Here is a 13,381-nt window from a genome sequence, read left to right as displayed (position 1 = left end):
GAGCACAGAGGCAGCGTGGGATTGTCAGGGCTGAATTACACAGCACATAAATCTTTATTACGTGGCATACGTTTCTGACAGCACTATGGCATGCAGGCCTGTGCAGCACAAGATGCCTTCAAAAGGAGCAACAACCTCCCCACGTGTGGAAAAGACAGTTTAGCAGCACAGTGCCTGATAAAGGAAAAAATCTAGCAAGCGCTGTAGTGCACCTCATCTGTAAAAAACCTCCCAGGTTACGAGCGAGGCAGCTGTATAAGGAATGCAGTATAGGAAAGCGAGTTCAAAAGTGGAGATCGCTGTGGTGTGCACAAGCCTGAAGGAAAAAAACCCACCAGCTTTGCATTTGCAATGTGATGTTCACTGAATGTGCTAAATGGGAACAGGGCATTAATACTCATCTCCTGAATGGCAATGCAGAAGGGCAGATAGGTAAAGTAATGGGGCTGGGAAGGGGCAAAGAGCCCCCTGGGTACCCGCAGGATCATCGTCTGGCAAACACAAGTGGCTCTGTGTTCTTCCATAAGCACACCATCAGGAGAGCAATGGGATGGTGAGCGCGGGCGAGAAGTGTCTCTGCCGACTGCATAAGGAGAAGTTATGAAGATTTAGGGCGCTGTTATGAAGGTGTTCCGATGGCTTAACTGCATTTTCTTGTTATTTGCACTTGTCTTTAATTAAACCAACTGCTCGGTCCGACATCACGTTGGCCTCTATTCTGCAGGCATGCTGTTGCACAGTATGGCATCCTTTCTTGCTTTGCTAGTTTGTGAATATCTACTACATCTGCCTGCTGTGCTTTTTTGGTTTTATGCTGGAGGCTCTCCTAGTGCTCTGCATTATAGCCACAATAAAACTACATAAGCATTACTTTTTGGGCCAAAACTCCATTATCTGCAGTAAGAAAAAAATGACTTCTTTGATCTTGAAGGCATGGTGATACGTTCTGTGAGTTTGAGAATTTACAAAAGTTGGAAGCAAATGCTAGCACTGTCAAAAGGCACCAGCAAAATGATGTAAGGCAGAATTACAGCCCTAGAGCTTAAAATTCTTTGATTATATTCCCTCAGAACAACAGTTTTGAGAATAAGGACAGAGTATTTTTCAGGGTTGATGGATGCTCTAACAGTTTTTAAAAGTCAGAGTAGGAATTTAAATACAGATAATTGTTAAAGCACAGTGCACTTCTATTATCATAACTTAACACTTAAAATCACTCAAGATGGCATTTCAGGCTTTTGGAGGTTGATGCCTCATTAACAGATTGCTGCTTTTATAGAATGAGTCACTAAGAACTTCTGTTACGATGACAAAAGCACACTGAAAGCCATAAAAAAAAATCTACCCTGTACAAGGCAGTCGGTAAAAGGTGCTGCCTTCTCCAAAGAGCAGGAAAAAAACCTCAAATACCAAACGTTACACTTTTCCTGGGCAAAGACAGTACATTCTTAGCATTTTTCAGAACAGCATCTGCAATCTAATCATGTTCTGTATTTATGACTGAACAACAAGGATATTAAATGTCACAAGTGATTCTGATAGGCATTCTCCCTCTCTCATGGAGATGATCGGCCTTCAGATAAATCTGACAGGATTGAAAGGAACAGAGCTGGTAATACAGCATGGAAGTTATGACTTTTCCTTGTTGCTCACAGCGTGAGGTTGATTCTGTCACCAACCCACACTCTGCAGAGCAGGCAGGCAGGCTGCCACTTGTGAAAAACCAAAACCCCTCATCTCTTCAAAATGTTCTGCTTTGGGACCCTAGCAGGATGATCCCTGTGCGTTTGGCACCAGTAGTGCTTCCCGCTATGAAAATGATGGTTAACCTGGAGGCTGCAGGATGGACAAAGATAATACGCTATGAATCTCTTCAGTGACAAGTTGTTCTGTGAGGGGACCAAGGAAGGGGCCAGATCCTGCAGAATTTCAGACTGCACAGTTTAAAAAAATCTGATCTAACCTTCCCATAGCACAGCTCATGACCCCGACAAGCATTCTGAAAGCTTAATTCCAGATAGCAATTCTGTTTTCACCTACAGATGCAAAAGCACAGCACTCCCTTGAGAGTTCACCTGAACACAGTCTTCAATATTTGGCCTGGTATTCTGGGGCCAGAATACTCAACAACTGCTCTGAAAGCATGGCAGAAACCAGTAAGCCGAGGGTATTCTGAAATACCAGCTTTTCTGCTACCCAGAAAAGCTTCTGCCTTCTCTCTCAGTCAGGGACCATTAGAAGAGCACTGAGATACTTCACTGTCCTCCTGCAATCAAATTAGGATTACTTCTACAGCTCAGGAATTTGCTCCTCCTGCTGCCAATCCCCCGGCTTCGATTTTGTTTTTGACAGCAGGATTTGTATCTAGACTTCACTAGATTTTGCAAAGCAACAATTTATTTCCAGATAGTAAAGACACCTGAGTAGTAACATTGCTTACCGTGGAATTCATTAATATTTTGTTATAAAGACTAGGCGCTCCATGAGTAGAGGAAAATCAGTGTTGCATAACTGCAGAGATCCATTTAAAATTACATTTTCACATCTCACAAGTTCAAAAATCAACAAGGAAGAGAGCAACAAAAGGAAAGCGAGGCTAAGATTTGAAGGCTTCCAGTGAAGGCAGCAAGGTGGTTCCCCAAAAGCTAATTGAGAAACTACTAGTCCTAATGAAGAAACCACTAGTCCTCTTCAAATGCACCATGTGTACAAAGCAGTGCTCTGCTGCATCACAAATTCTTGTGTTTTACTTCCACTCCAGGTCCTGCTGCAACTCCAGCAAGAACAGTCATGGACCAGAAGCCATTCCACGAATGATCACTGCCCTGAAGTGATGGCTTTTAATAACTTGTCAGATTCAGCTTGGAGCAGGGAGCAGAAGCAACTGACTTGGTTATTCAAGAAAAAAAACTCAAAAATCATTACATTTTCTCCATTTTCAGTGATTATGTCATATTTCCTACATTTAACAAGAGGCAGGCAACAGAATGGTAAAAGGCAATTACTGAGAATAATTTTGACCATCTCAAAAATTCCCTTGCTCACTAATCAGTGCCTCATTTCTGCAAACTACAGCCCAAATTTTAAAATGTTATTTCAGCCACTACAGAAGGAATTAACTGAGTAAATCACAGATGCCATTTCAGATTTCCAGACCTGCCTGCAATGATTCAAAAATATAAAGAGCCCAACAGTAGCTTGATTAACAGGCATTTTCCTGCTACAGGCTGGATGATCACACAGAGACACTGGTTAACGGTGATAAAATATGCACAAGCTTCCCTCAACTCAACTGTCTCCTGCTATTCTATAGCATTCTTGGCAACCCTTGATTTCCCCAGCACAGCCCAGGTGACCACAACCTGCATTTGTCAAATCTGCTAAGGAGTGGGACTGCAAGGATTAAAAACCTAGAAAAAATCATACATTTCCTCTAATTAATGCTTAACTAATATTTCATTATACTATACAACAGCTGTAAATTACATGTCCACCTTAATTACAAATAATTTAGTACTGATAAATTACATTGGATGAAAATTTAATACTGGAGCTATTAGAACTGGTTCATTTACCCTCACATCTCATTTACAGAGCAAGACATTCCCATAGCTTGCAAGTATATGGCAACCAATGATCGAAGTATGAACGAAGACAGTATTTAAGAGTCATATTCAGCTCAGCCCTACACATACCAACTATTTTTTTTCATGTCTTCCATGTAAAACAGGCATGAAACTAAAAAGAGGGAACACATATTGAGAAGGAAAATTAAAAAAAAAAGGTTGTCCTAATTCAAGTATTGTTAATCTAAAGAAAATGAACAATTTTCAAAAATTAATAAGTCTGGGATAAAATAACCTGAACCTCTTCCAGAGGTTTCTTCCAGAAAAGAGATTCAGCACCAAGGACTGAAATGATGAACACTCAACCCCAGAGAAGGCATTCAGAGGGGAATGTACTTTATAACTGAAACAAATGGCTGTAGCACAACATTAACATATTGCTAAAATGCCAATCAGTTGGTATCATGCACAGGACTCTGCTGCAGGTGGATGTTTCCCAAATCTCAATGTGAGATGTCTAATCCCTCTTAATGTTCTTCCCAAGAGTTTCTTGGCAACTTCCTTGCTTATTCTGGGATGTGAAAGCCTGCAGTGGGTAAGGTCAGCAATAAGGGAAAGGCTAAAAGCTGAGCATCACAACAGTGACTGCTGGGACACCAAGCTTTTCCATCCTGAACACTGTTCCTATTCCCTTAAATTTCTCAATACATTCTAAATTTAGTCATTATTTTAAAAATGAACGTGTCCAAGAAATAAAAATCCAAGAAAATTATTATCATTCGTTACTTTAAATCTACATACACAACTATGTAGCTACATATACTCCATAACTATGACTGTGGGTTTTTATTGCTTTAATCAATGGTTTTAGTGAATTCTTAGTTGCTTAATGTTTGTCTTAAACTGGAACAAAATATCTTGGCCAATTATGGTGTTACTGCTCACTGACATAGCTTTTCCATTTAAGTTGCACACAGCTACTGCTCACCCTTGCATTTCTGTCTATGTTCACACATGACTCTACTACGCTGACTGGACATCAACTATATGCCAGAAGGAATGTGTAGATATCCCCAGCTTCTGCTTATTCATAGTAGGTGAGAAAGAACTATGCTGTAGTGAGCATGGGAAAGAGGGAACTACAATAGAAAACAGAGGAACACAGCTGACTTCAAGCTCCCTTGAAGAAAAGTAACATAAACCACAACAGAAAGGAAATAAAAGCAAAAATAATGCTGTTCATCTGTTTTCCTGTCTCATGTGGCTAACAAAAGTGATTCTGTTCTCATGAGATGATTACCCCACTGCATGCGTGACAAGGATGCCATAAGGTGCTTCAGTGCAGGTGCAACATCATACAGCAAACGGCTTGCCAGACAAATGCTCTGTTACAAGAGGAAAGTGAAAAACAAAACAAACACCCAGCAACTAGAAAACCAGTTTGTGGTTCAAACTCTCACAAATGATGACTGCTTTGACTGAAATCTTGCAAAAAGGTATATGCATTCAGGTATACAGCACAACCACTGCCATATACCTGAACAAAACCCAGCTGCTACCAATTGTGTATGGAATACACTCTGCCTTTCCCATCAGCAAACAAGCACTTATAGAAATTGAAGTCACACCAAGCAACCACGAACACCTTATTCGCTCAAGGGGAAAGGGATACTTTGCTACATGCTCCAAAGGCCATTATGTTTGGCATCCCAATAAAGTCTTCTTGGCACCTTAGTTTAGAGGAAAAAATCTTTTTGAAACTAATCCTCGTGGAAGTAGTCATCATTCAGTGCATATCATTTTGCTGATACTGAAGTCCAGATTCTAATCATAAAATGGTGAAATCAGCACAGCACACCTCTTCTAGCACAGATGATATCCACAAGAGATCACTTTGTAAATACACAAAAGAAAATCTGAGAACTTCACCTCTGTTCAGGTGAATCAAATCCCCCTTACACAGAGGACATAAAATAGCACAGGCTAATAATCTACAAGACTAAGTACGACATACAAAGTGCATATTTTATGTATGTGACCTGCTGATACAGTTCAAGTCCAGTCTAAAAGAAACTCCTGCAATACCAAAAACATCGTAGTACTGCCCAGAGTTTTTAGGGGCATCACAAAGGAACAAAATCCCTTCTGACTGGGCCAGTATTATATCAATATTTACATACTGACAGCAGGAAAGAAGAGAATCAGTACAGTGATTAGCATGACGCTCTTGAAAAAAATTAGCCATAACTAAAGATGTGAGTGTTGGAATAAAGTTCATAATAGGTGTGTTACACCCTCAGAATGTATGAAATTGTCTAAATAAAATCCATTACATAACATAAGCACTCCACCTTCTCCATTCTGATGAACCTTGCCACTCATGCATATACACTAATGTACACAAGTGCATGTGTGGGCTGTGGCACAGACACATGTGGGATGATCTCAGCTGAATGAAAACCCTCGCCATTTATCAAGCACTCAAAATGTACTTCCCCTTCATTTTTCCACCTATCACCATAAAATAATGAATGAATTTGGTTGAACTGATAGGTATTATTATATGAATAGTCTTCAGGTAAAGCTCTTTCAGTTGTCTGATAGGAATTGTGAAGGTACACAGAATAGAAGGTGACACATCCCCCTTTTTTTTGGCTCCAGTTTAGGATGTCCACTCTAATATATTGTTTCTATTCCAAACTTCTGTTGAGATCATCATATTTGACTGTCTTAAATTCCCTATGCATTTTAGTATATGACAGGCAGACACAGATCACAGACAAATAAACATTACAATGCTGACACCAGCAATTTCAGAATGAATAAAGCAGCCTTCCCATTTTCAGTATTATTTAGAGCTCTCTGGATCTAAAACCAGAACAATAACAAGTAATCCTTTATTCATTGCTCACTTTTTCTCACGTATACTACTGAGAAAAAGATTTCAAAAGTTTGACAATTCATTTTAGGTAGAACTTTGTAAGATATTAGATCTGGAAAAAAAGGATATTTCTTTTTTGCAATTCCTTCCCTTTTTATTATTATTATTTTTTTAATTTAGTCTCAATTTTAAAAACCATAGTGAAAGGTAATTTTAGAACTCACTTTTCTATAATGAGAGCTCAAGAACTTTACGAAGCACTTTGCTAGTTTAGGTCATCTGTGTCTTAGAATTTAATTTCGTAAAAAAATACATCATGAATGGTATGGCTTGTTCATATTTCAATAAATAACAAAATAAGCACTAGATTAAGCCCCTCATTTTCAGTAGTTTTCAGACTGCAGAGCAGTCATTAAGCTATAACTGCTGCTTTAACACTGAGATTTGACTAAAGCTCAAAGACTGCAATCCCAGAGAGAATCAAATCCTAAAGCTTTCTTACCATCAGTTTCCCCTCTCCATACAACAACATGGTGGACTGGACAAAGTCACAGCCATGCTTCCAGCCGGTCTCCTCAACGAGCACCTTCTAAAATTCTACCTCCCTAAAAGTAGCTATTGATTTCTTAGTGTCTCAGGTTTCCAAAAGTGGCAGTGTGCTGTCCTACAGATTGCCATTTGATGAAATAAATGAAATGCCTCTATTTATTCCATTCATATTCCTGTCTCCCATTTGACGGACTGCTCCATGCTGTGGCACTTCTATCATAGTGCCGTACATCCAATTTTACCAAGCAGCCCATCCACCTCAAAGCCATGAATTCTTCTGACTCTTGTGACTGTGAGCAGTCATGAGCAGCAAGACTGGAGGACCCCTGCTGAGCAGAGCAAATCCATCTCATTGCCTGCAGCCAGGGAACAACTCATCACCTGCGAGTGGGAGCCAAGATGTGACATGAGCCCTCGCTCAACTGAGACATAAGTTACACGATGCATATTCAAGCCCACATGGTGACTCTGCAGAGTCAGATGCTTTCTGAACTGAAGAACTCAAGCCTCATGAGAAGATGCAGCTATTTTGGGAGTCATACACCATAAGGAGATAATTTATTGACAGAATGCAAACCTTCATAGTATCTATGGGACCCCCCACGAACTTGTATTGTACAATCAGCCTCATAGAACAGCATTAAGCACTCTGAACAGTCTTCTAACTGCTCTCGAGTTTCTCCGGTACTCTGGATATTTTCCAAGCAGTAATTAATAGAATCAACACTTTCCCAGTATTTAGTGTTGATTCTGAACTAAACAAACTTGCTTCTCCTGAGAATAGTGAAACGCAGCACACGTGAAATCACAGTGGATGTTTTCAGACGTGGAACTTTTTGCTGTGTTTAATAAAATCTCATCAACTCTTATTAATACTGGATAGTAATGTCTACTTTCTGTCAGAGCCAGGAACATGAAACAAACAAACAAAAAAAAGCAACATGCTATCTCCTTCAATTATGGGAAAAAAAGAGCCTCTGCAAAGCTTTATTTAAGGCGGTATCAAAGTATGGTAAATAACATACTAGAAGAACCATGATGCGATATGAGCTCATTTAGTTATCTACCTTCAAGTCACTACAGAAGGGGGAGAAGTCTGCAGTTCACGTGGTGCTCACAGGAAAGTTGTGCTCACAGTAACAACAAGCCCACCCACGAGCTGCCCATTAGTGCCAGTAACCAGGCTTGCCTTCTCAACATGCAAGAAGCTGCAGCTACCCCAAAACACCTGGACAACATTTTTTACTGTTGAATGGGGCTACAGTGTTCGCCCCAGAAGTGCTGTTCCAGTGCTACCAATATGAGATGTGCAGCCACACAGACAGGCAAAGCATTACCAGACACCAGTGTGGTATTATCACCAGGAGAAGGCAACCTGGTGAGATCTGTACTTCTTGAACTCCAGATGTGACAGATATTAAGGGAAAATGGATAGCAGTGAAGACAGAGAAATGCCTAAAAATCATTAAAATATGATCAAATGTGATTTAAGACACATTTTTTCTTCTCATTTACAGTCCAGGAATGAACACTGGTTTGCTGCATACCCAGCTTTCTTTATTCATATCCAAATGCAGCCACTGCACATGGGCAGGTATTATCAGATCCTGAGGCTAAGAGTCAGCAGTTTGAGTGCTAAGTTCACTGAGTTACTGTCATTCTCTCATACTGAGACCGCTGTAGCACAGTTCATTTAAACCTTTAAAAACATCGATGTGTAAGCGCCATTTTACAGGTGCCTGAATATCTTAGGGGATACCCAAGAGAAGGATCTATAATAAATTGTCCTTAATCTTAAATTTACTACGTACATGGAAGGTTCTCAAGGCTCAGAGAAATTACAAATACCATTGTGCTAGAGGGACTACCCACTTCTGCATGACCAAAACCCGAGCCTATGATACAAATACGTATCTGTATTTATAAAATATATTTGTAAAATGCTATTACCTTATATCTGTAGTGTGTTGACACGTACTCTCAGCACCTGAGTCTAAGTAAGTCACCTAATTGTTGGATATGTGAATGAAATAAAGGTTTTTATTTGTGCTACTAATTGAATACAGGAAGTATGCAATTTTCAAATGGGGGCATTATTGTTCCAATACCAGATACCAAAACTTAATTACCTGGCAGTAATTACTTCCTCTTCATTATATTGTTTACAGGTAAAGAGAGAAAGACCACTGCTTCCATTATGGCTAATGTACGTGTGGCACCTGGCAGAAGAAGCAATGCTGACAGGTGTGGCCACGATTGTATCTTTGCTGAATTAGTCAAAAATCTTGTACTGAACTTTTGCTAGCTTTGTACAGGATCACAGAGGAGAGCAGAAAACATGCCAGCAAACATTTAACCCGCCAGGAATTTTGCAATGCATTTCAACCATCAGAAGAACTTTATATCCCATAAGAAATTTGTGGTTTCTATGAGATCTGAAAATAAAATAAACTAGAATCAGGAAGAGGAGAAGGGAATGAACAGTGGCGGCAGGTCACGGAGAGAAATCAAATGCTAAATGATCAGGTTGGGCAGACAATGAATCCTGAAGCACAGAGAGCCAGAACCAGGAAAGAGGCAACCTTCCAAATACATTTAGGTTGTTTGGGAGTATACTTGTATGGTATGAGGTGACAGATAAAGCAATAAACTCATTTCTGTAGTGAACTGGTGGCACTAAGGAGTCAGGGAATACAACATTCCAATGTGCTAGACAAGACGCTTGCAAAGGTCAGGGTGGCTTGATTTCTCCTTATTTATCTTTAATCCTTGAAATAAGATGACAGCGCCAGTGTCTCTGAAGACAACTTTGTCCTCTCCTCCCCCCTAAAAACTGATAAACAGTATTCACACCTTATTTAAAAAAATATATGTTTACTGACAAAAATGTCACACAGTCATAGTACCAACCAGCTCTTGTGAAAGGGAACAAGGAAAGCACAACAGATTCTACTTACATTCTGGTATTGCTGGTCTTGTTGATAATTACAGATTTCCCAGTTTGATCCACATTGTGATCCATCCCAAAGTAAGCTGCCACTCTGTGTACCAGCATCCTCTGATATGAAGACATCTGAGGAAACTTTTTATAGTGATTACTGGAAAAAAAAACACACACAACAAATTCCACTGATAATTACATTTTCCTCTGAGCTACAATCAATCGACAATAGCAATGCATTTCATAACTCAGTGGACAGTCTGAAAATTTCTCCTTTGTGCATTTGCACAGTGATGCTCACTACAAGAAGGCAGAAAAGAGTAAGCAAGTCTATTTACAGTTTCTATTAAGCACATTTCCACACACTACAAAGCTCACACCTCATGCTGTCAACCAGACACTACAGCACACAGATTTGCTGAAACGCCAGCAACAGATTGCTGCCCTTCTCCTACAGGACAGGCACAGAGCGATGCTGGGGAGATCTAGATTGGCACACTCTCCTCTTTCCTCTCTTTCTGTCACAGAGTTTATTTCCCAAGAGTGCAATTTCTTCCTCTGCTCCTATTCTGACTACTTTTTAAAGCTATAGGAACAGTTTATAAAAAAAAAAAACAAACCAGTACAACTCCCCTCCCCCAAAGTTCAGTTTTGCTTTCCAGCATGCTAGAATAACAGAGCACACAGGGAAACCTGCATGACAGCATATCTGTTTGAGTATGTTTCTTCAGAAATGCCTGTGTCATATCCTTCATGCTAAAAGCTTGACTAATATTTTTGGATCCAACTGAGCAAAGCCAGTGGAAGCCATTGAAAAATTATTGCAAGAGGAAAAGCAAAAGGTTTTCATTTACATCCACTGTATTTTAAGCAGACACAATGTGTCAGGACATAAAAGCCTGATCTTATGACGTGCCATCAAAAGGGCTCAGGATGCTGGGGTCCATATGAGTGCATCAATCACTCAGATGTGTTTCTGCATGCACACGCGACCTCTCAACCAAGTGCAGAGCTCTACTTACTTGTTGTCACTAATAAAATCAATAATTTCCTGTTCCATTTTCAAGAGTATCATCCTGTCCCTGTCAAAAAGAAGAAAAAAACAAAACACGCAAGGAACTGTAGCATCAACTACCAACAGCCATTTTAGATCAAAGACTGAATATGCCAACATTTGTAAGGCAATTTTTCAAGTGTGGCCAGCCATGCTGATAAAAAACGAAATGTGTTTTGCCCTGGCACATCTGAAGAAGATCCCACTTGGCAGTGCTGCATCTTTCCTAACACAAAGACAGACTGAGACCTTCCTTGCATTCAAGCACAGTCAGAGGGCTTCCAGCCACATGGGGCTGTATCAGTGTGTTGCCCAGAACACTGCCCTGACTGCTGCAGCTAGCCCTGGTGTTTTCTCACCATTTTTGATGGAATATGACATTTCCAGCTAGCCCAGGCTCGTTAGTGAAAAGAGATGCCATCCACATAAATGTCCAGCATTCTCTAGGACACACATCTTTCTGTAGGCAGTGAACATTAAGTGAGAAGACTGTGCAGGCTGATCTGGTTAAGAGCACAGTACAGATCAATGCTATGAACAGGGACTCCCAAGAGACACTGTTGCATTTCTTACTCCAAATGTTCTGTTTTTCAACTGAAAGTTCTCAAGTGTTCCTTTTTCCTCCCTCTTCGACAAAAGTTTCCAAGCACAGCCCCATGTGTACAATTTTTGTAAGCTTGACAGAGTCCATCACTCCTTAACTCTTTTAAACTTTCTCATTTTGTACAGTTAAAACTGCTTATGGACTTTACCATCCACATCACGAGTGACCAACCTTTTGGCTTGCCTGAGCCCCACTGAGGGAAGAGAAATTGTCTTGGGCCAGTGTCTGGTTGTTGCTGAGTGATGGGGGTGTGCCCAGAGCTGCGCTGCGCTGCTTGGTGAGGAAGAGCTGCCACCATGATGGCATGGGGCAGGGCATGAAGCTAATTACCAACTGTTCTTGATTGCATGCAGCCTGATCTATAGAAAAGGTTACACAACCTGTAACCTATCATTACTTCTAGATTTTCTATTACATGGCATCTATCTAACAGATTCAATGAAATTAACACACAAAACAATGTATAAATACATAACAAATCCTTTCTTAAGCCTTTAGAGGCAAATTTAACAGAAATGGGCTCACTGCTCTAAATGGTAGGAATACCAACAGAATTCAGCATTGTGCACAGGATTTTAATTGTCTACAGCAACACCAGAAGAAAGCTACTTTATATTCATATACAAATCTTCACTTGCAATTGTTACAGTAGCCCTAAAATCACATAGATGCTATATGCAGGAAGGTAAGAACAAAGACCAGATGCCACTGAAAGTGAAATTAAGTGATAGATGAGTGAAGAGGAGTAGGAATTGATGAGTTTTAACAGCTTTTTGTTCCATTAGAAACCTACCTTCCTTTACATTTTCTCTCACACCCGTCTACAGAACTAATAAAACATGATGTACAGTTTATGGAATTTCTAACATTGGCAGGTATAATTTAGGGTCAACTCTATATAAAGGGTCAACTCTAATGCAGAAAGTACCTACCTGGGGTTATTCTTTAATGTGTTAATGAGAAACTCATGCAAATCTATCCCCGTTGAGTCTGTATACTCTTGACTGCAATCTGAAAAACAAAAACAAATACTCTGCACTCGTTTATTTTATTTCAACTGTTATGATGAAGTTATACTTTAAACCAAGCTCCATTTTCCAGCCGCAACCTGAAAGCATGTATTCAGAAAGAAAGCATTCATTTGGGGTTCAAGTTAAAGTAAGTAAGTAAAGAGAAATTTGATCTTGGAAGCACGGGTGGATGTTCATGATTCCATTGTACTGTTCTACAGGACACAGCACCAAAAGCAGACACTGAAAGAAAACATTAGGCATTTGAAAATCATGACAAACCATCAATGCCAAGCAAGTCATTTCCATACTCTTCATCTAAACTCCAAAGCTTTTAAAAATGGTTTTACTCATCACTTTGTACCACTTAATACATGCCGCACGCACAGAAAATGAGGCATGGTGCCAAGAGGAATTCTATAAACAGATTGAAAATCCAGTGACACCTGAAAGTAGGCGGGTAATGGGGACGTGTGACAGCAGTCAGAATTAATTTTCCAGCATTGCCACACTGCCTGAACCAAAGGCACGGGCAGATCCGCGAGCTGGCGTGAGCTGTGGAGAGCTCCATTGAGGCCAAATGACAATTCACACCAGCTGCGGATCTGCACCCAGGTAGGCGATGATTATTTTTAAGACGTTAAGATTATATAAGACGTTATGCTCTAACTTTGTACTGTGGATTAATAAAAACGTTTTTCAAATATGACTTTGTTTAGATATAAGATCGGTCCTGAAGAAGTTGTAGTAGGTGATAGCAGGTGATAGGTAACTGC

The 13,381-nt window shown here is 40.1% G+C and overlaps 1 protein-coding gene across 27 annotated transcripts in view; it reads right to left on the bottom strand.

The window, feature by feature from the left end:
• The window catches only part of ARPP21 (cAMP regulated phosphoprotein 21), a 185,969-nt gene that overhangs the window by 77,175 nt on the left and 95,413 nt on the right, over positions 1–13,381 (bottom strand). For all 27 annotated transcript variants that reach the window (XM_048952081.1, XM_048952083.1, XM_048952082.1 and 24 more), the window contains 3 exons: positions 12,528–12,606; positions 10,960–11,019; positions 9,954–10,094 (listed from right to left, as the gene is read on the bottom strand). In XM_048952081.1, the coding sequence (XP_048808038.1) occupies positions 9,954–10,094; positions 10,960–11,019; positions 12,528–12,606 (280 nt within the window). The remainder of the gene's footprint in view (positions 1–9,953; positions 10,095–10,959; positions 11,020–12,527; positions 12,607–13,381) is intronic.

Source organism: Lagopus muta, chromosome 7 (genome assembly GCF_023343835.1).
Source record: "Lagopus muta isolate bLagMut1 chromosome 7, bLagMut1 primary, whole genome shotgun sequence".
Classification (NCBI taxonomy): domain Eukaryota; kingdom Metazoa; phylum Chordata; class Aves; order Galliformes; family Phasianidae; genus Lagopus; species Lagopus muta.
The sequence above is the reverse complement of the archived record's forward strand: the minus strand, read 5'-3'. Positions and strand labels throughout refer to the sequence as shown.